Source organism: Sminthopsis crassicaudata, chromosome 2 (assembly GCF_048593235.1).
Source record: "Sminthopsis crassicaudata isolate SCR6 chromosome 2, ASM4859323v1, whole genome shotgun sequence".
Classification (NCBI taxonomy): domain Eukaryota; kingdom Metazoa; phylum Chordata; class Mammalia; order Dasyuromorphia; family Dasyuridae; genus Sminthopsis; species Sminthopsis crassicaudata.
The window spans coordinates 88563026-88586136 of record NC_133618.1 but is presented as its reverse complement, the minus strand read 5'-3'; the positions used below and the strand labels follow the sequence as shown (position 1 = coordinate 88586136).

The 23111-nt window shown below is 37.4% G+C and overlaps 1 protein-coding gene across 1 annotated transcript in view; it reads right to left on the bottom strand.

The window, feature by feature from the left end:
- Window positions 1-23111, bottom strand: part of PRKCE (protein kinase C epsilon) — a gene marked incomplete in the record, with an annotated part of 664757 nt that overhangs the window by 238672 nt on the left and 402974 nt on the right. The window contains 2 exon segments of the mRNA XM_074286727.1: window positions 15612-15741; window positions 22786-22871. Of these exon segments, the coding sequence (XP_074142828.1) occupies window positions 15612-15741; window positions 22786-22871 (216 nt within the window).

Genomic DNA, 23111 nt, shown 5'->3' with positions numbered 1-23111 from the left:
AGCAAAAGTTCACAGACAAGAGATAGGGTATCATGTGGAAGAACGAACAGTCATTAACCAGTATGGGCCAGTATAGCTAGATTTTATTGTGAATAGAGGAAAACAGAACATAAGATAATAATAGTTCCTACCTTCCAGGATTGTGATAAACACAAGGGATAACATTTGTAAAGTGCTTCTCACAGTGCCTAGCATACAGTGAGAGCTTTATAAATTTTGCTTCTGATTGTTGTTGTTGTTGTTTTGTTAGTAATAGTAGTAGTAGTAGTAGTAGTAGTAGTAGTAGTAGTAGTAGTAGTAGCAGTAATAGTAATAGTAGTAGTAGTCATAGTAGTCGTAGTAGTCATAGTAGTAGTAGAAGTAGTAGAAGTAGTAGTAGCAGTAATAGTAATAGTAGTAGTAGTCATAGTAGTCGTAGTAGTCATAGTAGTAGTAGAAGTAGTAGAAGTAGTAGTAGTAGTAGTAGTAGTAGTAGTAGTAGTAGTAGTAGTAGAAGTAGTAGTAGTAGTACAAGACATTCAACAGTAGAAGAAAATGTAAAATTGAATTGGTGCACCAGGGGGCCAAAATAGGGGAAGGAAGATAGTTTTAAGTAATACAATTGGATTTCAAATTGGTTGAATTGACAGGTGCAAAAAATTAATTTTGACTTAATGGACTGAAATAGAATAAAAGAGCCTATACTTGGGTCTATGCTGTCTAATAATTTAATCAGTGACTTGGATAAAGGTATCAATGACATGCTTCTAAAATTTGCAAATGACACAAAGCTAGGAGGTAAAATAATACACAAGAAAAGAGTTAAGAGCCACCCTCCAAAAAAACAAAGAAACAACATGCTAGAGAATTGGACTGAATCTAGTAGGTTGAAATGAATATATAGTCTCATACTTGAAGTCAGTCTCACAGAATGAAGGACATTAGTTTGTCCAGAGATTTAAAAAATCTTGGGATTTAATTAGATTACAAATTCATTATGAGATAGTCACCATAGTTATTGTGATCTTGACTCGGGTAAGAGTCATAGATAATAGGAATGAGGATTTCCAAATGTTCTGTCCTGATAAGTTCTAGATGCCATATTTGAAGGACATTATTGAAGGCAACTAGAATGTTAAAGATTCTTGATTCACTGCTGCATAAGAGGCAATTAAGTCAGCTATGTCTTCCTGAACTATATCTTGCCACTGTACCCAGATGGCTCAGATGGAGAAAGTGAGGCATCCAGAGGGTAGGACACAGAGAGAGATGATGATGAAAGAGGGTAGAGGGGAAGAGAGAGAGAGAGAGAGAGAGAGAGAGAGAGAGAGAGAGAGAGAGAGAGAGAGAGAGAGAGAGAGAGAGAGAGAGAGAGAGAAAGAGAGAGAGAAGAGAGAGAGAGAGAGAGAGAGAGAAGAGAGAGAGAGAGAGAGAGAGAGAGAGAGAGAGAGAGAGAGAGAGAGAGAGAGAGAGAGAGAGATGAAAAGAGGGAGAGAGGGGTGGGAAAAGGGAGAGACAGATAGAGACAGAGAGAAATTGTGGGGGCTGGGTGTGGGTGAGTGTGAGAGAGAGAGACAGAGACAGACAGAGAAACAAAGACAAAGAGACAGAGACAGAGACAGAGACTGGGTGAATAGAAGACTCAACTCAGGATTAGGAATACCTGAGTTCAAATCCATCCCCAGACACTTCCTAGCTGTGTGATCCTGGGCAAATCACAACTTTCTCTCAGTTTCCTCAATTATAAAATGAGAAAAATAACAGTAGCTACTTCCCAGGATTGTTGTGAGGAACAAATGAAATAATAATTGTAAACACTTAGCACAGTGCCTGATACATTGTAAGCATTGCATAAATATTAGTTTACTATTATTGTTATTATTATCATATGTCAGGCATAACAAAAGTGGGGATTCCTTTTTGACTGAGTTGGACTATGTGGCCCTTGAAGTCTATTCGACTCTAAAAATTTATGACTTTAGAAATTACTTTCCTTGTTTTACTCTCAAATTGTCCATCTGGATGGATGGCTCAAATGCTGCTCACCAAGGGTTAATAGGGGAGCTGAGCAGAAGCCAAGCAGAATGGCATGCACCAGGCCACCTGCTCTCCATGAATGGCTGGGTCACTGGCCTAAGGGAAGGAGATGTCATACCCAGTTTGGAGAGGAAATGAATTACACCACTCAAACCAAGATGCCAATTACCCTGGGGACACTTCAGGTCTGGTTTCTTAGAAAAAGAAAGCTACTACTGCCTCTCACATTCTCATTGGGAGTCATCTCAAGAAATTGAATTATTTTTAAATAAACTCCTTATATATGCTCTAATACTTTAGCTGTGCTGTCTGCACATAGTATTGTCATTTCCCCTCCCACCCCCCCCCACCCCCCGGATAATTAGATGTGATTGTAGGCTAATGGAAGCAGACATTAGCTCTCCTAACTCCTTCCAGAAAGAGCTGCCTTTCTCCCTTTACAATGCCCTACCTATTAACGAACCCATCAATTCAGGTTTTTATGGTCCAGACAAACTGGCTTTCTCTCTGTTCCTCTCACAAAGTACTCCATCTCTCATGCTTAGAAGGCTCTTCTTTCTCACTTCTGAAAGTTCTTCTTTTCCTTGGAGAGGCAGGTCAAGTGCCATGATTGGGAAGGCTTTCCCAAGCATTCCCAGTTATTAGTCCCTTCTCTTTCTGTCTCATATTTAACTATTTTCTATTTATTTTCATTTATATACATTCACATGCATATGAATAGAATATATTATGAAGATTTTTGATATATGAATATATTGTTGTTTATCCTTTCTTCTTGAAAAGAGCTAATGCCATCATGTAGGTGATGTCTTGGATAAACACATGTACACACATATCTATTGCTGTCTCCCTGATAGAATATAAGCTTTCCCTTCCTGAAGGTGGGAGCTATTTCACTTTTTTCTCTGTATCCCCAACACCTAGAAAAGGGACTAACACAATAATAGATTTACAAAATATTTGATTCTTTGATTGTGAATTAAAAAGAAAAGGAAGGATAGATACAGGCAAATATAGATCTCTAAGATTCAGAGGAGACAGCTTATACCAGTTTGCAATTTGTTAAATATTCAATCTGAGCTCTAGAAATCTGCAGATATAGGGCTTGATTTTTTTCCTCATTGATTGTCTTGACTTAAGAAAGCAGTAGGGAAAATATTGACAATCAGATTAAACTTAATAGTGTATCCATTGTCTTTGGGGCAGAACAGGAGGTGGGGGTAGGGAGGGAGAAACTGGTTATTAAAAATCTTCCTACAAAAACCTGCTAAGATCTTACATGATGTCTCTTAGTGCTAGATTTGTTAAGTATGTGAGCAGTATGTGAACTCTGTAGGTCCCACCAAGCTGAAAAGGGTTTATTTAGCTGGAGCTCAGGAATAGACTGAATAGCTATTGTTTAGGAATTCAACTATCTGAGTTCAGGGACCTTCATCACCAGAAACATAGCAGGTGACAGAGGAGAAACTATTGCAACTCATTAAGTTGATGTTGTAAGACAGGCAAAGTTTGCAAAATGCTTAGATGAAGAGCACACCCATCACAATTCCTTTTGGTATTCTAGGGTAGCCATATAATTATATAATTTAACCATTAGTGCCCTCTTGTGTTCATATGTTAAATCTACATGTCTGATATGTGGCCAGATGATCACAACAAAATCTTTGATTTTTTTTAAATAAGTTTTTTTGACTTCCTGGGAGAAAAAGCAGCTTTATTTTAAATGGAGGGAAATTTGAATTTCCCTCTGCATACTTTAAGGAAAATAGGTCATGTGACACAAAGTTGGGAAAGTGGCTCAGAGATTAGCTCCTTCCAGGAAATTTCTCTGACCTCCTTGGGAGAACAATGGTATCTCCCTCCTCAGATTTCTAATATTATTTTGTCTCCATTTCTCATTAGCCCTAACCATATTTTTCTTCATATCATATTCATGTGTGAGCATACCATTCCTCTTCTATTAGAATTTCCTCTTTTTAGTAACTCCTCTTATCAACTACTTGGATACAGAGGTAGTTAATTTTCATTTTTTTGGCATACAGCAGATGCTTAATTAATGTGTAAATTGTTGAAATGAAAAATCTACAGACTTTATAAGTATAAGAGCTCATTTTCCGTAGAGTTTGGTGAACTGGGGCAATCATGTGGAGCCACATGTTGGCTTCTGGCCCCTGCACATTTACACAGACAGAAGCTGGTGGAAGAGAATTAATGACCCAGGCAATACGTTTCTTACTTGTGTTTACAATAAGTTTACTTATTTTTTACTATGGATCAGGCACTGGGGGTACAAAGACTAAAACAGTCCTTTCCTTAAAGAAGCTTAAATTCTAAAGGGAAAACAACTCCTACATATATACATAATTACAACATAGATGCAATTTATAGAGAAGGAGGTACAATTAGTACCTGAAGGAAGGTACTAAGGCTTCATATAGGAGATGGTGTTTTGAAAGAAGCTAGGAATTTTAAGAGTCAAAGGTGAGGAGGGGGTGAGACAAGCAATGAAATTCCTAGTTTGGGCAACAGCAGGTAATCAGTTTGGTACATGTTTGGTTCACAGTACATGAAGAGAAATAAGGAGCAATAAGCTTGGAAAGGTGGGCAGCAGCTATTTCAGAAATGTTTTAAATACAAATGGGGATACATTTGTACATATCATAGAGGCAAGAGGGAACCATTAGAATTTCCTGAGCAGAGGAATGACAATGTTGTACAGTTTTTGTGTTAATTTGCTAGATCTTTGGAAAATGAAATGGAGAAGGGAGAACCTGGATTCAGGAAGACCTATTAGAAGGCTATTTCAATAGTCCAAGAGATATAAGAGCCTCTTTCTCTTCTTTCAAAGCTTAGAGAGAAGAGAGGAGAGAAGTTAGGAAAAGGAGAAAGGGGAAGAAGAGAGGGAGAAAGAAGAAGAGAGGGTGAGAAAGAAGATGAGATAGTGGAAGAGAAAGGAGATGAGAGAAGGTAAGAGAGAGGAATAATGAATGGTGAAAGAGGGGAGAGGGGAGGAGAGGGATAGAAAAGAAAGAGAGAGAGTGAGAGAGAGAAGAAGAAGAAGAAGAAGAAGAAGAAGAAGAAGAAGAAGAAGAAGAAGAAGAAGAAGAAGAAGAAGAAGAAGAAGAAGAAGAGAAGAGAAGGAGAAGAAGGAGAAGAAGGAGAAGAAGGAGAAGAAGGAGAAGAAGGAGAAGAAGGAGAAGAAGGAGAAGAAGGAGAAGAAGGAGAAGGAGAAGAAGAAGAAGAAGAGAAGGAGAAGAAGAAGAAGAAGAAGAAGAAGAAGAAGAAGAAGAAGAAGAAGAAGAAGAAGAAGAAGAAGAAGAAGAAGAAGAAGAAGAAGAAGAAGAAGAAGAAGAAGAAGAAGAAGAAGAAGAAGAAAACTTTTTCTGAATTTTCCTTTTTTATGTCAAGGGTATAACAATTCTAGTCATCTAGATTTGCAACCCTAGAATTTATCTTCAACTCTTCACTTCAATTGACAACTTTCTCTCTCTGTCTTTGTGTGTGTGTGTGTGTGTGTGTGTGTGTGTGTGTGTGTGTGTGTGTGTGTCTTTCTGTCTCTCTGTGTGTCTCTGTCTCTCTTTCTCTCTGTTTTTGTCTGTCTGTTTCTCCATGCCTTTCTCTTCTCCCCCGTCTCATCATCTCTTTCTCTCTCCTACCTCTTCTTTCTCTTCTTCTCTTTTCTCTGTCTTACATTTCTTTCCTTTCCCTCCTACTCTATCCTCTCCTTTCTTTCTCATCTTCTCCTTCTCTCTTCACTTCTCTCCCTCTTTCTCCTTTTCCTAACTTCTCTCCTCTCTTTTCTCCCCATTTATCCTTTTCCCATTTTATTATATAAGGAAATACTGTTTCATGAATTATTAAATGTATATGTTTTACATAATATTATATAATTTTAAATATTAAATATTATAAATATAAATATATACATTTTCATAGCTAATATCAAAACTAAGATTATTTTATCCTGAGGGAGTCAGGATTATTGCAGATTCTGTCAAAGCCAAGAGATCACTATTATCATAGGATTATAAAATCACAGGATGAGAGCTGGAAGGGAAGTTATAGACCCTTTACAGATTAATAAACTGAAACCCTGGGATGTCAAGTGTCTTGTCCATGGTCAACAGATAACAAAGAGCAGAGCTAAAATTTGCCCTCTGAGTGATCTGCCTACTATTGTAAATCCAACATTCATTCTCCTGTGCCATGTTGTCTTGATATCAGTGAGAGAGATTTGAACAAAAGCTGGTGCCCTCTACTTGTCTTGTTCTGCTGAAAATTCCAACTATTCTACCTCCAAGGGCAGTAGGCTTTTACTTCCCTGGCCTGACATGTGGGACACAGAGGGCTACCTAAAGAGTGTATCAGATATACCTGGAAAAAAATACAAAAGTATGTGTTTTCATTATAAGAAGGGGACAAAAAGGGCTCGGGAGATTTAGATCAGAATTTTTGAATGCAGAAAAATTCTAAATATAATGCAGGGGATCAGGGAGACTTAAATCAGAATCTTTGAATGAAGACAGATAGGTGGGATATGAAATGAATATGTTTCCAATGCTTGGCTTAATCAACGGGGCTACCCTACTTTACACAGATTAGGTTAATTCTTTTCCTTAAGTGCACTCTCCCAATGTTGACTCAGTTTATTGAGGTTGGTTAGTTCTTCTCAAAACCTCCATTTTGAAAGAGGGTCCAGACTAGTCATCTCTCATTCTTTGGTCTTCCTGGGGGTTCCCACCTCATCTCAGCTCCCCTTTTTTATGTAGTTTTATCCACATTAGACTGTCATCTCCTCGAGGGCAGGAACTATCTTATCTTCTTTGCTGATATTTGTGTCCCCCAACACAATGCCAAATAGTAATAAGTACATAACAGATGCTTGTTGACTGACTGATTCACCTAACTTCCTGAATGCCAGAAGACCCAAGGCCACAAAAGAAATCCCACTTCTATGGATTAATTGACTGTGGATGAACAGCAAAATCAATATTAAGTCCTTACAGAATATATTTGTTAAATATCTTTCTTATGCTATGCTAAGTAAACTTCTTTTTTGTCACTTGTTGAATGACCAGTTAGGTTCTCATTTTATTCCATTATTGAATCTAAACTACCAGAGACCAATCTAAATTAGGCCCAGCCCACAAAATGAGGTGAAGAGGAATCAAGGTTGTAAAATGAGGAGTTTGGCAAGAAATAATGACTCATAGATAATGAATATATCTAATTAATATGCTATATATCAGTGTTGACTGGGCTGTAGAAAATAAAAATCATCATCACCATGATATCCTTAATTTTCTGATGAAATGACCACTTATATTTATTTTGTTGTGTGAATACCAAGTAAAATTCAATTAAAAAAAAAAAAAACACAAATAGCCAGACACTTAGGTATGTAAGCTTGGAGGAAAACACCAGGAATGGAAAATTTCAGCAGGGGCTAAAATGAGAGCCACAGCAGTCAAATTATAGTGAGTTAATATTTGAAAAAGTATAGACTTGTACCTAGTCTTTTTGACTTTCTTTCCATTGGGTCACACTCTTATTTCCCAGATCAAAATTCCCCGGGACCTTAGAAGTTATGCTCCTGCTTACTCTCCCCTGGTCAGACCATACAGGAAATACTGTGTTCAGTTCTGGGTGACACCTTTCAGGAAGGTTACAAGCTGGAAAATAGCCAAAGAAGGGCAACCAGGCTAGGAAAAGGTCTTGGGTATGAGGAGCTATTAAAAGAACTGAGACTAATTAGGGAGAGAAGACTTGGAGGGAACAGAATAGATATCTACTGGGCAAGACACTTCATGGCTCTAGATCCTAATAGCCTCTTTCCCTGTAAAATGAAGGAGCTGGACACCAAGGCCTTCCTCCAATTCTAGATATAAGATCCAATTTCTAGAGGTGTTATGTAGAAAAGTGATGAAACTTCTTCTGTCTGGCACCAGAAGGAAGAGTTGGGAGTGGGAGCAGTAGGAGGGAATTATAAGGAGGCTGATTTAGATATATTTCTCTCTCTCTCCTTCTTCCTCCTCCCCCCTCATATATTATAGATAGATTATAGAAAACTGTGAGAGTTAGGGTAAATTACTTGTGACACTTCAGTGTTACAAAGCTAGTAAGAATCTGAAGAACTATTTGGATTCAGGTCTTTCTCAATACAGATTCGTTATCCAGCTAAAGGGCTACTCATATTTATTAAATCATCTCAATAAAAAAAAATCACAAATCTATAGCAAGAAAATTATGCAGATGCTTCTGAGAATGGCTGAGGCATATTTCTAATAAGTTAAATAACATTTGTGATGCTCAAGGAGAACAAAGGATGAGTCAAGGGAGAGAGATATAGCTACTTTGGTGGACCCTTGGTTTATGGAACTAAAGGGAAGAATGAGGAATCATTTCTTTGCACACACATAATCCTCTCTGTGCTTGAATGTGTTCCCTTCCCTAAAGAGAAATCTACAAGTGACCCTCCAGAAACACTGCTCTCTAGTACACACACATATATGGCCTAGGTACCATGGTATTGTGACAGAAATACAAGGCAAGCTATTGATAGACCTGGGTTCTAATTCCAGTTCCATTCCCAACTTGCTGTATAATCTTTGCAAGCTATTTTGGGGATCTTTCCTCATCTGTTAGACAAAGCCAGGGTCTTGGGAGGTTCCTATATTCAGATTCAGTCCACAGTTCATATAACAATTAAGCTGGCTCAGACACATGTTAGTACCAACTGTTCCTACCATCCTAGACCATCACCTTCATCTCCACTACTTCTGCCTATTTCTCAAGAGAGGCAAGAAATGTCAAAAAAGTGAATAATATCTTTGGCCTCATAAGTTTAGTCATTTTCTCTCTTGTAGCCTCAGTTCCTTATATAAAATGAGAGGGGAAAGTAAAGAAGAATCTGGATTATACAATTCTAAAAGTCCTTTCAAATTCTAAGTTTCTGAGATTCTTTGAAGTAACTTTTCAATGGGAAGAAAATGGTGAGTAAAGAAACATAAATGAGATTAAAGAACCAAATTCATCTCTCAGCTAAATGTAGCCCATTAAGGAGGTAGGAAAGGGCTGGGACCAGTTGTGAACAATAACTCCCTTGAGAAGGCAAATTTCCTGGGAAGGTAAACAGGGGACCTGGGAACTAAAAGTGGGGGAAAAACAGGAAGTCCCACTTTAATAGTGAGAAGGAAACTTCTCCGTTGTTTTGGGACTGAGATCTTTCTTCAGACAAGGAAATCTTCCTTTCAGGGCAGAACTTAACAGAAAGAAAGATAGTGACAACCAGGATATGAGGGGTTTGGGGATCTTTTTGACCTTGGTCCTTTATATGTGGGCCCCTGGGCCCTTGAGGAGTGAAACGTGCACACACATGAGCAACACAGATTCTCCGGGGCAAGAGGAGGAAGAAGGAAGTTATTCAGCTGAAGCTCAATTTGGGACAGATATTGCAAGGAGACAAAAGGCTGATGTGATAGGAGCAATTTCTAAAAGGATTATGAATGCTACCCCTGACTCGAATTGCAAGACAATATTACTTACACTAGAGCCCTGTTATATGTGAAATTTGACAATTAGAGAATCATTTTTTTTCATTTTAAAGGTGCACACTGTCCCATTTAAATGCAAATAATCCTGAATGTATTCCAAATCAAACTTTTATCTGGTAACACATTAGTGCAGGAGTTCTTAATAATCATCATCACAATAATGACAATAATGTTGGCCAGCATGCTGAGGTTTACAGGGGCTGCTAGATGGTACAGTGGATACAGCACCAGGCCTAGAATCAGCTAGACTCATCTTCCTAAGTTCAAATCCACTTACTGTGTGAAGATATGTAAGTCACTTAACTTGTTTGCCTGGGTTCCCTTATGTATAAAATAAGCTGGAAAAGGAAATGGCAAATCACTCCAGGACCTTTGCCAAGAAAATCTCAAAGAGGTCACAAAGAGTCAGACACAGCTGAAACTACTGAAAAACAATTACAAACAGGTTTACAAAGCATTTTACAAACATTATCTCCTTTAATCCTCACAACAACTTGGGAGGGAGGGACATTATTATTTCTATTTTATAGATGAGGAAATTGAGGCAGACTGAGGTCAAATGATTCATCCAGGATTAGATAACTAGTAAGCATCTGAAACCAAATTTGAATTCAGGTCTTTCTGACCTTAAGCCCATCACTCTAATCATCTACTTGGTTTTTTTGTTTGTTTTTTTGGTTTTTGTTTTTGACTTCAGGGCTGGTACTCTATCCACTGCATGCCCCATATAACTGCTCTTTTTTTTTTTTTTTTTTAAATTTCCATTTTTTATGTATAAAAGAAAAGTTAATAGTATAAACACCTTAGTATACTGGCTAGTGTTAACAGGTAATCAAGGTAGAGAAATCTCCCTCCACTGTGAATGCAATTACAGTATTTTGTTCCTATTTAGAATGATGCTCTGTTCTTAATAGGACACATGACTTTCACCTACTTTACTACCCAAATTATCTTGAACACACTGAATTAAACAATAATAATAATAATAATATATAAATATAAATAAACAATAATAATAATTAAACAATAATTTTTACAATTTAAAAATCTTACAGCCTGATTCAGAAATGAATTTTGATGATCGATGTCTTATAATATGCTTTTAGGTCTGGTGCAGCTAGGCCACCTTTGTTTGCATTTTTTTCTTCATTAATTCCCTTGAAATTCTTAATTTTTTGTTTAACTAGATGAATTTTTGTTATTATTTTTTCTAACTCTAAAAAGTAATTTCTTGGGAGTTTGGTAGGGCACAAAATAAGTCTAGTGATTTAGGTGAATTGTCATTTTTATTATGTTAGCTCAGTCTATCTATGAGTACTTGATATTCTTCCAATTTTTAGACCTAACTACTTTTTTTGTGACAGATACCTCCAACACAACACACACACACACACACACACATACACACACACACATACACAAAACAATCTAGTGAAACCTATGAACACATACTCAGAATAACATTTTTAAATTTATAAAATAAAATACAAAGTACTAAAAAAGGGAATCAATTATATTGAAAGGCATCTATTAGAATATTTTTTTAGGCACCATCTCAGGGGTCAAAGTGAGAATCAAGGCATTGCAGAAAGGGGGAAACCCTATAGTAGTCTTAGAGAAAAGAATTGGAGGTTGGAGAAATAGTTTTGAGATTTGGTAGGGTGACTACTAGAAAAACACAAGAAATATTGTATATGATCAGAATATGGTCTAAGGACTTCGCTATTCACACTGGATAAAGACAGAAGCTAATGAGAAACCAAAGAGATTTATGGAATTTTTTTTCCATGTATAAAAGAACCCCAGAAAAGATCAGGCTTTCTCCTATTTCTAACTAAGCTCCGAGAAGCTGTGATTCTCTGTTATTGGCAATGCTGGAATGAGGGTGCTTTTGATGGTCAGGGGCTGGGCTCTGGGCACATTAATATTTCAGAAATGACAGTGTCTACATTTTAGTTTCTGGCACAAATCAACAACTCGCTTAAGCTATTTATTTAAAAAAATCAGACATCACCTCATTGGTGCCCTATCCTAGCCAAAGCAGTGCTATTTTCTGCCATTCATTCCGGGAAAGTTTCTTTTTCTTCCTGGTGACAAGTAGGAGCAAATAGCCCATGCAAGATTTATCTTCCCAGAGGCCCCACTATCCTAAGCAACACTGGCCTCCATGCTGTTTTTTGTATATGACCTTCAATTTCCCATCTCTACTTTTACACTGCCTGTCCTTCCTATCTAAAATTCTGTGCTTCCTACTTTCTACCTCTTAGCTTCCTTCAAGTCTTAGTAAAATCCCATCTTCTACAAGATTCCTCTCAATGCAAATCACTTCCCTGCGAGATTACCACCACTTGGCCTGGCATAGCTCTTGCATGAATGTCTGCATATTGGCTCTCCCAGGAAAATGTGAGCTCCTTAGGGAAGGGACTATTTTTGCCTTTCACTGTGTCTCCAGTACTTAGCATGGCACTCGGAACATTGTTCAGTTGTTTCACATCACTTCAACTCTTAGTCACCCTTTTGGGGGTTTATTTGGTAAAAATGCTAGAGCGGTTGGCCATTTCCTTTTTCAGCTCATTTCACAAATGAGGAAACTGAGACAAACAGGGTGAAATGACTAGCCCAAGGTCACACAACTATTGTGTCTGAGGCCAGATTTGAATTAAGGAAGATAAATATTCCTGATTCCAACCCTGACACTCTATCCACTGTGACACCCTAGCTGTCCCATTTGATACATAGTGGGCAAATACTTGTTGACTTTACTTGTCACTTCCCTGATTAGAAACAGGAACAGGTTTTCTGTTTCCTGCCCCATCATGGCTGTCTGCAATCTGTTCTTACTTCACCTATGAAGCTTTGTCTTCAACTGCTCCTAACATGGGATGTTAGGGAAATGGATACACACACACATACATACACACACACACATAACAGAATCTCACAATGCCAGAAGCTATAATGAATGTGAAGAATTCAGAGAAGCACAAAAAGACATATAAACTGAAGTAGAGTTAATTATGCAGATCCCAAAAAACAACTGCAAGTAGAAAGAAAAACACAAAAGAATCAGAATACTGTAATTATACTGACCAACGATTGCTCTGAAGAAGAAATGAGAAAATATACTTCTCTGCTGTCTTTTAAGAAGTGAGGACTGCCTAGAATACTATATACATACACACACACACACACACACACACACACACATATATATATATATATATACACACACACAGACTTGGTTAATGTGTTGGTAATATTTTCAAACTGCTTTTTCTTTCTTTCTCTCTCTCTCCATCTCTTTTTTAAATTCTTTAATACAATGACTAGAGCCCTAGATGGAGAAGGGAAAAACATACTTAAAAAATAAAGTGATATAAAAACAAAAAATATTAACACATTGAAAAAAAAAGATTTTAAAAAGTATCTTAAAGGTCATCTACTCCAGACCCCTTCATTTACATCATTAAAATGAAAATGAGAGAAATAAGGATTAGTAAGATAACCTGGCTTGTGCAAAATCACCTGGGTAATATTAGAAGAGTCAGAATTTGAACTCAGTTCTCAGGCTCCAAAGCCATTACCCTAAGCTGCCTTCCATGAACCCTGTGCTTTAATCACACTGGTCTTATTTCTGATCCAATGAATTGTTCATTCTCAATTCTCAATAAACCAAATTTAGCTTCTTTGGTTTCTCACTCTTCCTTCCTTACAAATCTATTGATCCAAATCCTATCCATCATAAGAAATCCAACTCAGGTCCCATTTGCTCCAGGAAGTCCTCTTGAGTGCTCCAACCTATACTATTTTCTCGCTTCTCTGAAAGTTTGTGGCATCTTGAATTTGGGCCACACAATTTTCCATTTTATCCCATCTTAAATTTTTCTCTGATAATTTAAAGTATATTTATCTTGCCTCCCCAATTGATCATGGCATCTGCCCCTCTATGGCATCTAACATAGTGCTTAGAACATGGTGGAAGTACTATACATACTCAAGTAGTTGATTATTTGACAAATGGTCTGCCAGGATTCTTGCTTCATGAAGATCACAATTTTTCCATAATATACATTTGTTCCAACCAATGTTTTCCCCTCTTCCCTCTCCACGTTGTATACAGAAGGTAAAAGCCATTGGCCTAGGTATAAACTATAGCAGGCAATCAGGAGATTCTTGTCATAAAAGCTCCTTGCTATTCTACGGAAATTAACCTCCTGAAATAGAGATTTGGACAAAATTCTGAAGGTTTTTAGTTTTAGTTTTTAGTTAAGAAGCAAGTATCTCTGACCTCAGAGTCAATTCCTTCTCAATAATTAGTGGGAGATAGGACCCAGTGAAAAAAGCAGATAGTAAAATGGGTCAGAATGGGTCAGAATGTACCAAATGATAGAACTGGATACTTTGATATTTTATCTCTCAGTATCTCTCTATACTTCTTGTCTTTGCTCCCTATCTTTGTAATTGCGGTCAGTGACCACCCATAAATCTTCTACAGGAGACTACCAGACCCTGAGATGCAGGATTTCCCTCTAGATTTCTTAAAGCTGTATGGAGAGTAATGGAGGGCAGGCATTGTTCAATATTGACCATTTATTCTTACTATAGAAACTGTCCACCTTCTGTCTTGTCATGCATCATTCTGACAATATCCTTAAACTGTTTCTCCTGTGCAGTTTTGTACTGGTTATAGGTCACAATGCACTCACTTCTATCTTGCACTTCATCACTACCTTTTCATATTCTCTGTGGTTCCCATTTCTTGTGACTCAAAGCCATACAGTATCAGCAGAAGAACAGTAATGTATGAAAAAGTGGATGTTGGTTTCAGAGAGAGCTTCTAGTTGTTAAAAACTTTAAACCAGACCCCAAGGCAATCAATCTGTTTTCTGTAGTCTTCCTTAATGTTGAGTTTGGTTCAGGTCAGCAAAATATTAAGAATGAAAGACCCCATTGTGCTTACTGTTTGTTGCCTGTTTTCAAAAACATTTGATTCAATAGAGTAAAACATTGGCCTGAAAGCCCCCCTTGGACACTCAAAAATATATTCTCATAAATAATTGTTGGATTGAATTAAATTAATTAACCCCTGAGTAATCTACCTACATTTCCTCATGGGGTGACATAACTTCTTTTTTTTAATTTATAAAATAAAACAAACATTTCCATAACATAGTACAGTTTAAGGGGGGGGGGGGAAGATGATTATATGTGAAACTGCAAGTCTGTTTTGCAAAACTTGCTATTCCTTTCAAATCTACAACACAATCATCATGTAAATTTCTTTTTCTCTTTCCATCCCTCCTGCCCTTGAAATGACTATCATTAGATACAAAGAGGAAGATAAATATATAAATATGTAAAATAGGTATATATCTCTCTATCCAATTTATCCATACATGTAAAATCATTCTATATATGCTTCTACTTATCAGTTCTTTCTCTGGATAGTTTTCTACTCTTGAACATTTCCACTTGATAAAACTTTACGGATGCCTCTAGGTACCATCATGATTTATGTCCATCAACATCCCCTTTCAAAAGTCAACTTTAGACTTACCTCCTCTGAAGATCCTTAGGTGATAACTCCTCCCCTCTGAGCTTTCTACCTTTCTCTAACTCTAATACTTATGTTCTCAATTTACATTATTTAATTTTGTTAACTAATTAATTAATTTGATTGATACTGGGAAATATGTGTATGCATGTGTTTGTCCTGTCCACCCAGTTAAATCATAAGTTCTCAATGACAATTATTACGCTTTAAATCGTTTCAGTATTTCACCTAAAGTGCTTAGGATAGGATTCTTCATATACTGGGGTTCAATAAATTCTTGCTGATTGTTACAATGTCTTATCAATTCAATAAACAAAACAAGGTAATATATGTTTATTTAGTAGCCACTATTTGCAAAGCATATAGCTTCCTTGTCTTCTTGGCCAAATCTACAAATTAGAGTTTTTCATATTAAGACAAAAAGAGGAGGGATTTTGGTAAGGAGGAATAATAAGGTGGAAGGAAAGAGCATCCCCAAAACGCCTTACCTTTACACTGTAAACCTTGTCGCAAGAGACCCCAGAGCAAGGATCCGCAATGGTCACAGAATGTAGGGACTTTATAGTTGTGGATACTGAATTTGTGGGGCATGTTGACGCTGAACCGCTGGGAGCCCACCTACAAAGAAGGTAGAACACAGGACTTACTCAGGACACTTGCCCTCCTAGAGATGCTTCTCATTCCAATGTATTTTTTCCTTTCTTTCTGCAAAATACGGGTATCACACATATAAGAAATCCTGGCTCAGATGTGAAATGCTAATGGCAAACAAGTTGGAATGGGGTCTTTTTGTAAGCTTGGGCCTTTGCTCAACTGGCTCCTCATTAACTGCAGGATATTTTTCTTTGCCTTTTCTATTCATTTTTCTTAAAGAGCCAACTGAAGGTCCACCTCCTCCAAGAAGCCCTCTCTGACTTTTCCTTCCTCTGAACTTCCACTTATAATGTGCAAACTCAAAATTGAATTATAGACTATTACTGTCATTATTTCACTCTTAGGTTTCTGTCCTTCTCCCCCTTCCAATCCCAAATACCCTAGACTGAAATCTCCTTGAAGGCAGGGCTAATATTTCTTTTGTAAATCCTCCGGTACCCTGGACAGTACCCTGGACAGTACCCTGCAATAAGATGTTTTAAAAAGCCGATTATCTACTTGAAGAGAATAAGTGGAAGGCTGTGTGATATGAGTGAAAGGGCAATGGGCTGGGAGGTGGCAGGATTGGGGTCAAATCTTGGCTCTGTATGACCTTCAGAAAGACAATTCATTACATCATAAAGTCATAGATTTAGAAGTGGAAGTGACTTTAGAGGACATTGAGTCCATCATTTTATTGAAGAAAGAAACTGAGGCAAGATTTGAACTCATATCCTCCAAATTCCAAGTCTGATACTTTAAACACTATACCATACTGATTCTCATTTGTCAATCAAAGTCCACATAATTTCTGAGGACCAAAGAAAATAATGATGAGAAAGAACTTGATATAGTTATAAATGTCATTATCATATATATATATATATATATATATACATATATATGTGTGTGTGTATGTAACATTATATAATGTTATTAATAACACATTTAAATATTTATAGATATCTATATAGCTCACATTTATATGCTGTTTTATAGTTTGACTAGAACATTACATGAATTACCTTATTAGATTCTAATGACTCCAAAAGGCTACAGTTATTATTATTCCCATTTTACAAATGAGAAAGCTGAATGAGACAGATTAAATGACTTGCCCATTAGAGAGCTAGAAAGTATCTGAAATCAAGTTTAAACTCATATGTCTATTCCATTTCTTCTATACCATGTTGCCTTTCTAAGGAAACAAAAAGTCTAATTTTTAGCAGTTTTTATTGAAAAATGCTTTAGATAATTTGAACTGAGATGTTCTTCTCTTGCTTCCCATAGATACATGCTGATTTTAGCGCCTCTACTGCCCCTCAGAAAAGGACCTTAGGCAATCATAGAGACTGGGGTGCTGTCATCGGCCTTTCCAAAGCTAGCTACCCTGTGGTCTGCTTGCAAAAGTGATAAAATGGAGAGAGTAATTTTCCCAACTGTCTGCTGTCTTCTCAGTGTGGGCTGAGCAAGGAAATCCCTCCCAGTTGTTCTGTGAATGTAAAACAAAGGAGAAGAGGGAGGGCTGCTTTGCTTGGGCTGTCTGATAAAATGTTAAAACTCCCAAAATAAGCATAGACTCCCATATGCACACAATGGTTCCATGTTGCTATTCTACCATACCAGAAACCAGTCAGATCCCTTGATAGTAAACCACAAGAACCAGACCATCTCTCTTATTGGGGCAGATGAGATTATATTAAATATCATTTGACCTGAGTGAGAAACTGGCTAGCTAAAGCCTTACCTGAATTTCTCAGCTCTATAAATTTATTCCACTCATGAGTATATTGCCTGTTCCTTATTTGTATATATTTGAATCTAAACTCAGAGGCAGCATAGTAAATAATGGAAGTTATAGTTAGCAGAGATGTGGGTTCAAACCTTCCATCTAACATTTACTAGCTGAGTGTGAATAAGTCATTTAGAATCTTCTATTACTTTTCTCATCTGGAAAAAAAAAGAGATAATATCTATAGGGGTTATAAAAGATGAGGATGACAATATCAAAGCAAATGGAATAATGTGTATGAAGTCTTCTGTAAACCTTAAAACACTAGGCAAACCTACCTTATTATTATGCATTTTTATTATATAGATAGTGGAGTAACTCATGTATTTTTCTACATAGTTCTACTTATTCCTCATCATTTCCCTGAAAATTCCCCAGGACAGTGTCATATACCAGGTGAGTGGCCAAGGAGAAAGAACACTTCTGTAGTTATTCAGGGGAATCAGTTCCAACATTCTTTTTAAATCACATTTACTGCAAACCCTCTGTGGTCAGGCTTCCAAAGCACAGAGAAGGCATGTTTCCATTTCAATCATTAATACACATCTACTAATTGCCAAGCACAATTTGGTCCTTGGGATACAAATGCAAAGATTAAAACAATTTGTCCGCTGACATTCTAATAGGGGAGACAACTATATTTATGAATATAAATAAATAAAGATAGATAGATAGATAGATGATAGATAGATAGATAGATAGATAGATAGATAGATAGATAGATAGATAGATAGATAATGGCAGAAATATAAAGTCAAGAGGGGAGAAGGAAAGGTTTCATAAAGAAAATGGTGCTTGAATTCTCTCTTAAAGATGGAAAGGTTTGACTATTTGAGGAGTACAGGAGAGGGGTCAATGCCAATAAGGCTGGGAAGATATTCTCTACAAATAGATAAAGAGGAAAAGAAACTCATGCAGAAGGACATGCAGAGAGAGATGGAAAGAAAGTGAACAAGACCAAGAGAGGAAGGAAAGTGTTGAAATCACAGAGAAATGATAAGTTTCAGGGGGAGGAAAAGGAGAAGAGAGTAAAAGAAAGAAAGAGAAATCTTGAATATTGTCTGGATTCACTTGACAGTGTGGTGATAGTGTGACCTCCTTCTTGACATATAAAAAGTTACTCTCAAGAGGAGAAAGATAAGGGGAACCAATTTGAGAAAACATTTTTACAAAGATAGAGAAACAAAAGAAGCTGATTCTTGGGTCTCCATCATTATTAGACTGTAAGTTCATTGGGACTAGGAACTATTTTCACACTTGCATTAGTGATGTCATTTTGGTCCTCTTCAGGAACAAAGGACAACAACCAAACACTCAGTATATAAGCACCTAATAAGTGATTTTTAATTCATTCATTCATTGAGCTAGAAGAGAACTTAGAGATCAAATATTCCAAACATCTCATTTTACAAATGGGCAACCCGAATCTCAGAGAGAGAGGGCAAGAGAAAAGTGGCTTGTCCAAAGATATATAGTTTTGGAAGAGCCAGGACTAGAAATCAGGATTTCTGAACTGCTAGTTCAATACTTCCTTCACTTAATCAAGATGATTCTATTCTTGTTTATCAAAGAATCCCAAAGACTTCTACTTTCTAAGGCAGTAATAACTTATTGTCTATGGACACAAGCCAACTTCACAAATACAAACACAATGTCTTTGACTCCACTTATGATAAGACCAGGCTGTCTAAAGAATGCTTCTGCGGTTCAACTCTACTGGATACTGGTAAATTCTTGCCTCCAAGCGAGAGGCATTTCAGTATCTTGTTATTTAATTGTTTTCAGTCTAGTCTGACTCTTCATGACCCCATTTGGAGTTTTCTGGGTCAAGTTACTAGAATGGTTTGCCTTTTCTTTCTCTGGCTCATTTTACACATGAGGAAACTGAGGCAAACAATGACTTATTCAGGGTCACACAATTAGTGTCTGAAGCCAGATTTGAACAAAGGAAGATGAGTCTTCCTGACTTCAAGCCTATCACTATATTTACTGAGGCATCTAGCAGCCCTACATTTTGGTGCTTTAGAAAATTAGAAATACACATAATTTCTACAATATCTCCTACTTGTTCCTATTTTCTGTTTGTGAAAGTGACAACACAAAGAGCATGAGGACTAATGGGTACAGCCTAAGGCAAGTAGTCAGGAGACCCAAATGATAGCTTGAAATCCTGGCACCACTTCCCAAAGGAGGACCTTTGAAAAAGTCAATTCCCATTTTGGGGGCAAACTAATGAAATTTCAAGATTTCACTTTATAGCATACACAAAGGATAAAGCATTGGACCTGAGTTCAAATCCAGCCTAGGTGTATAACTAGGGCAAGAACATTTTCTGCTTCAGTCTCTAAAATGGGAATAATCATAGCACCTACCACCTAGAGTTATTGTGAGGATAAAATGAGATAACATTTTTAAAGTGCTATACAAATGTCCACTAATATTGTTATTTCTCTCTTTTAATAAATTACTAGTCCTTTTTTGACCCTTTTCTAACTAAAAGGAGTAACTCTACTCCTTTTACTTGTTTGCATAAGAAGTTTATTTTAAAAATTTTGCACGTGATATAACCAGATAATCTCAGGGGGGACTCTTTCTAATTCTTTGTATAGTCAGAATTTTATATTACTACTAATTTCCCACCTTTTACTGATACCATCCAGACAGAGATGATATAGGGCACACTGGGATTATGTGGGGAAACCCTTTGAGAGGTAAGATGTACCTTAGCCCAAGTCTCCCACAAAAAAAGCATGTCTCCCTCCCAGAAGAAGAGATTTTGCATCTGAACTGTCCAATCCTAATATGTACAATAATTATAATAACAATGGCAAGGCCATCAAAAGGTAGTTCAGAGAATTAGGTCCTTAAAATTACAAAATTAGAGGATCAGAGGGTAGAAGACATCATTAGTCATTTTATCTAATCCAGCATCTGAACAGAGGGCCCTCTATAATCTCCCCAATAAATATCATTTTGATTTATATTTGAAAACTCTTAGCCACAAAGAACTCAGTATCTCCTAAAGGAAGTCCATTTTACTTTGGAACTGATTATTGATTAGGGGTTTTTCCTATTATCTACTTGACATTTGCCTCTCAACAACTTCATCTCAGTTTGACTAAATTCAACAGATACCACTTGCTCTTTTAACCTATCACTAAGTCCTGTCCTTGGAGCCAAGCACAAGTCTAATCTTGGACCACATCTGGAGCGTTGTGTTTGCTTCTGGGCGCCAGTGTTTAAAAAGGACATGGATAAGCTGGAGAGAATCCAGGAGGGCAATCAGAATGCTCAAACTTCTTGAGTCATATGAGGATCAGCTGAAGTAAATGGGGCTGTTTTGACTGCAGCAGAAAAGAATTAGGGGGAATCTGGCAGCTGTGTTCAAGTACCTGAAGAGGTGTCAAGTGTAAGAGTGTAGATTTATTCTGTTTGTCCTGGGAGGCTGAATTTATAGAGGCCAAATTAAGCTTTCTGTCAGGAAAATATGCCCAATTAGGAAAGTTCCTGGCTTCCAGGGAAGCGACTGGGCTCCCCTGGACCAGAGATCAAGCAGAGGCTACAGAACCACTTCTTGGCCATGTTAAAGGGTGCAGCTTTCTCAAGTATGTGTCGGACAGTCAGCCTGTTGACTACTCTTCCAAAACCTTTTTTTCTTCAAGCTAAACATTCTCAATTTCTTTGACCAAGTTGCATATAATGCAGATATGGCTTCACATGGCTTCACCAACCTGGCTAGCCTCTTCTGGATGAGGTCTTTTGGGGCAATGTCCTTTCTAAAATGTAGTATCAGAACTCAATGTAATACTCCAGAGGTGGGATTATTGTTTCTGTTGTCCTGAACACTACTTCTGTCAAAGCATCCTAATGCCAAAAAAATTAGTAATGGGATGTTTTTGGCCACTGATGTTTCTGGTTCCAGGCCTGAGGCCTCCATCTAGTATGCCGTAATGCTACCTTAGTCTATGTCTATGTCTATAGACCTAGCTGCTTAGTGCAGTGGATAGAGTACTGGTCCTGGAGTCAGAAAGATCAAAGTCTAAATCTGACCTTATACATTTAAGATCCATGTAACTCTGGATAAATCACAACTTCTGCCTACATAAAACTGAAGGCAAACCACTGCAATATCTTTGCCACAGAAACCCCATGGATATCTGATATACAGGATCATGAAGAGCCATACATAACAATGACTGAACAACAATAGGATTTATATTATTAAACAATAGGTTGTATACTTATACACACATTATATATATACTCATCCATATATCTCTCTGTGTGTGTGTATATATATATATATATATATATATGTAAATGTAAACAACCATCCTGAATATAAATGCAGACCACCCACATGCACACATGCACTCAATATTTTTGCCGCTAATTATGTTTTTCTTCATCATTTCTGTCAGAGACCTCATCACTCATCATTCTCTCAATTTCCCATCCCACAAAAAAAAAAAAATCTCAAAGTTACCTTTGATCCTTCCTTTTCTTTCGATCCCACTCCTAGCCAATCAGCCACAAAATCATACTATTTCCTTTTGCCAAATAGCTGGGATTTGCCTACTCTTCTCCATTTTCACGGCCTCCAGGTAAAGATGCTATCCCTGGCTTACCACCAATAGGATATCAGCTTTCAACGTACCTCTACTAGTTGGCATGGATTGTGTAAAACTATGCCAACTCTATCCATACCTGCCTATTTTTAAGACCACCAGCTAGAATTATGAGTTAGCCTTCATCTAAGAGAGCAGAATGGAAGTCCAGTACATGGTCAGTTAAATCCCTGTATTTTTGCCAGGATCATCATTCTGTTTGATGGTCTGCCATCCATCCTCCCTGGAATTATAGGCAGCCCTGCTACAATGCTAACTCGGCTTCCTGGGCCCAGAAGCAATCCATATTTCACCCACACACCAATCAGCTTCTCCCAATTTACTGGCAAGAGTGAGAAATCAAAATAAAATTTACAGCATATTGTCCCTATAGGCTTAAGTCCTGGAACTTAACTAGCAGTGGCACCGTGCCCACAGACACAGAATTCAATCTCTTTGCAACCTTTGATATTTTCCAAAGGGTTATAAACTCTCCAAGTTTTTGTTCAACAAATGAAGGAAGAGAAAAGAGCTTATACAAATAAGTTACACACACATACGTTTTGAGAAGGTTAGAGGGTATGGATAACGGCGAAAAAATACCAAGACTTTTATGTTATAAATGTTTACCTCATCATGTGTTTCCTGTTTCTTTAAGCCTGCACACTTCGTTATTATAAGTTCATGGCATCTCTTGTGAACCACGCAAGTGCAAACTGTAAACAACAAAAGATGGGCAGACTGAGCTTCAGGGGATGCGGTGAGGGCTGAGGGGGGTTACAGGGGAGAAGGGAACCGGGTCTGGTTTCAAATACAACATGAAATTGACAACCATAGAACTGTTTCCCTTCTGTCTTGATTTAAAAGCTGCTCATCAGACTCTTTCCTCAAACCCATCACAGAGCTCTTTGAAAGGTGCTTTGTCATCCCTGAAATTAGGATTTACTAAATGCTTT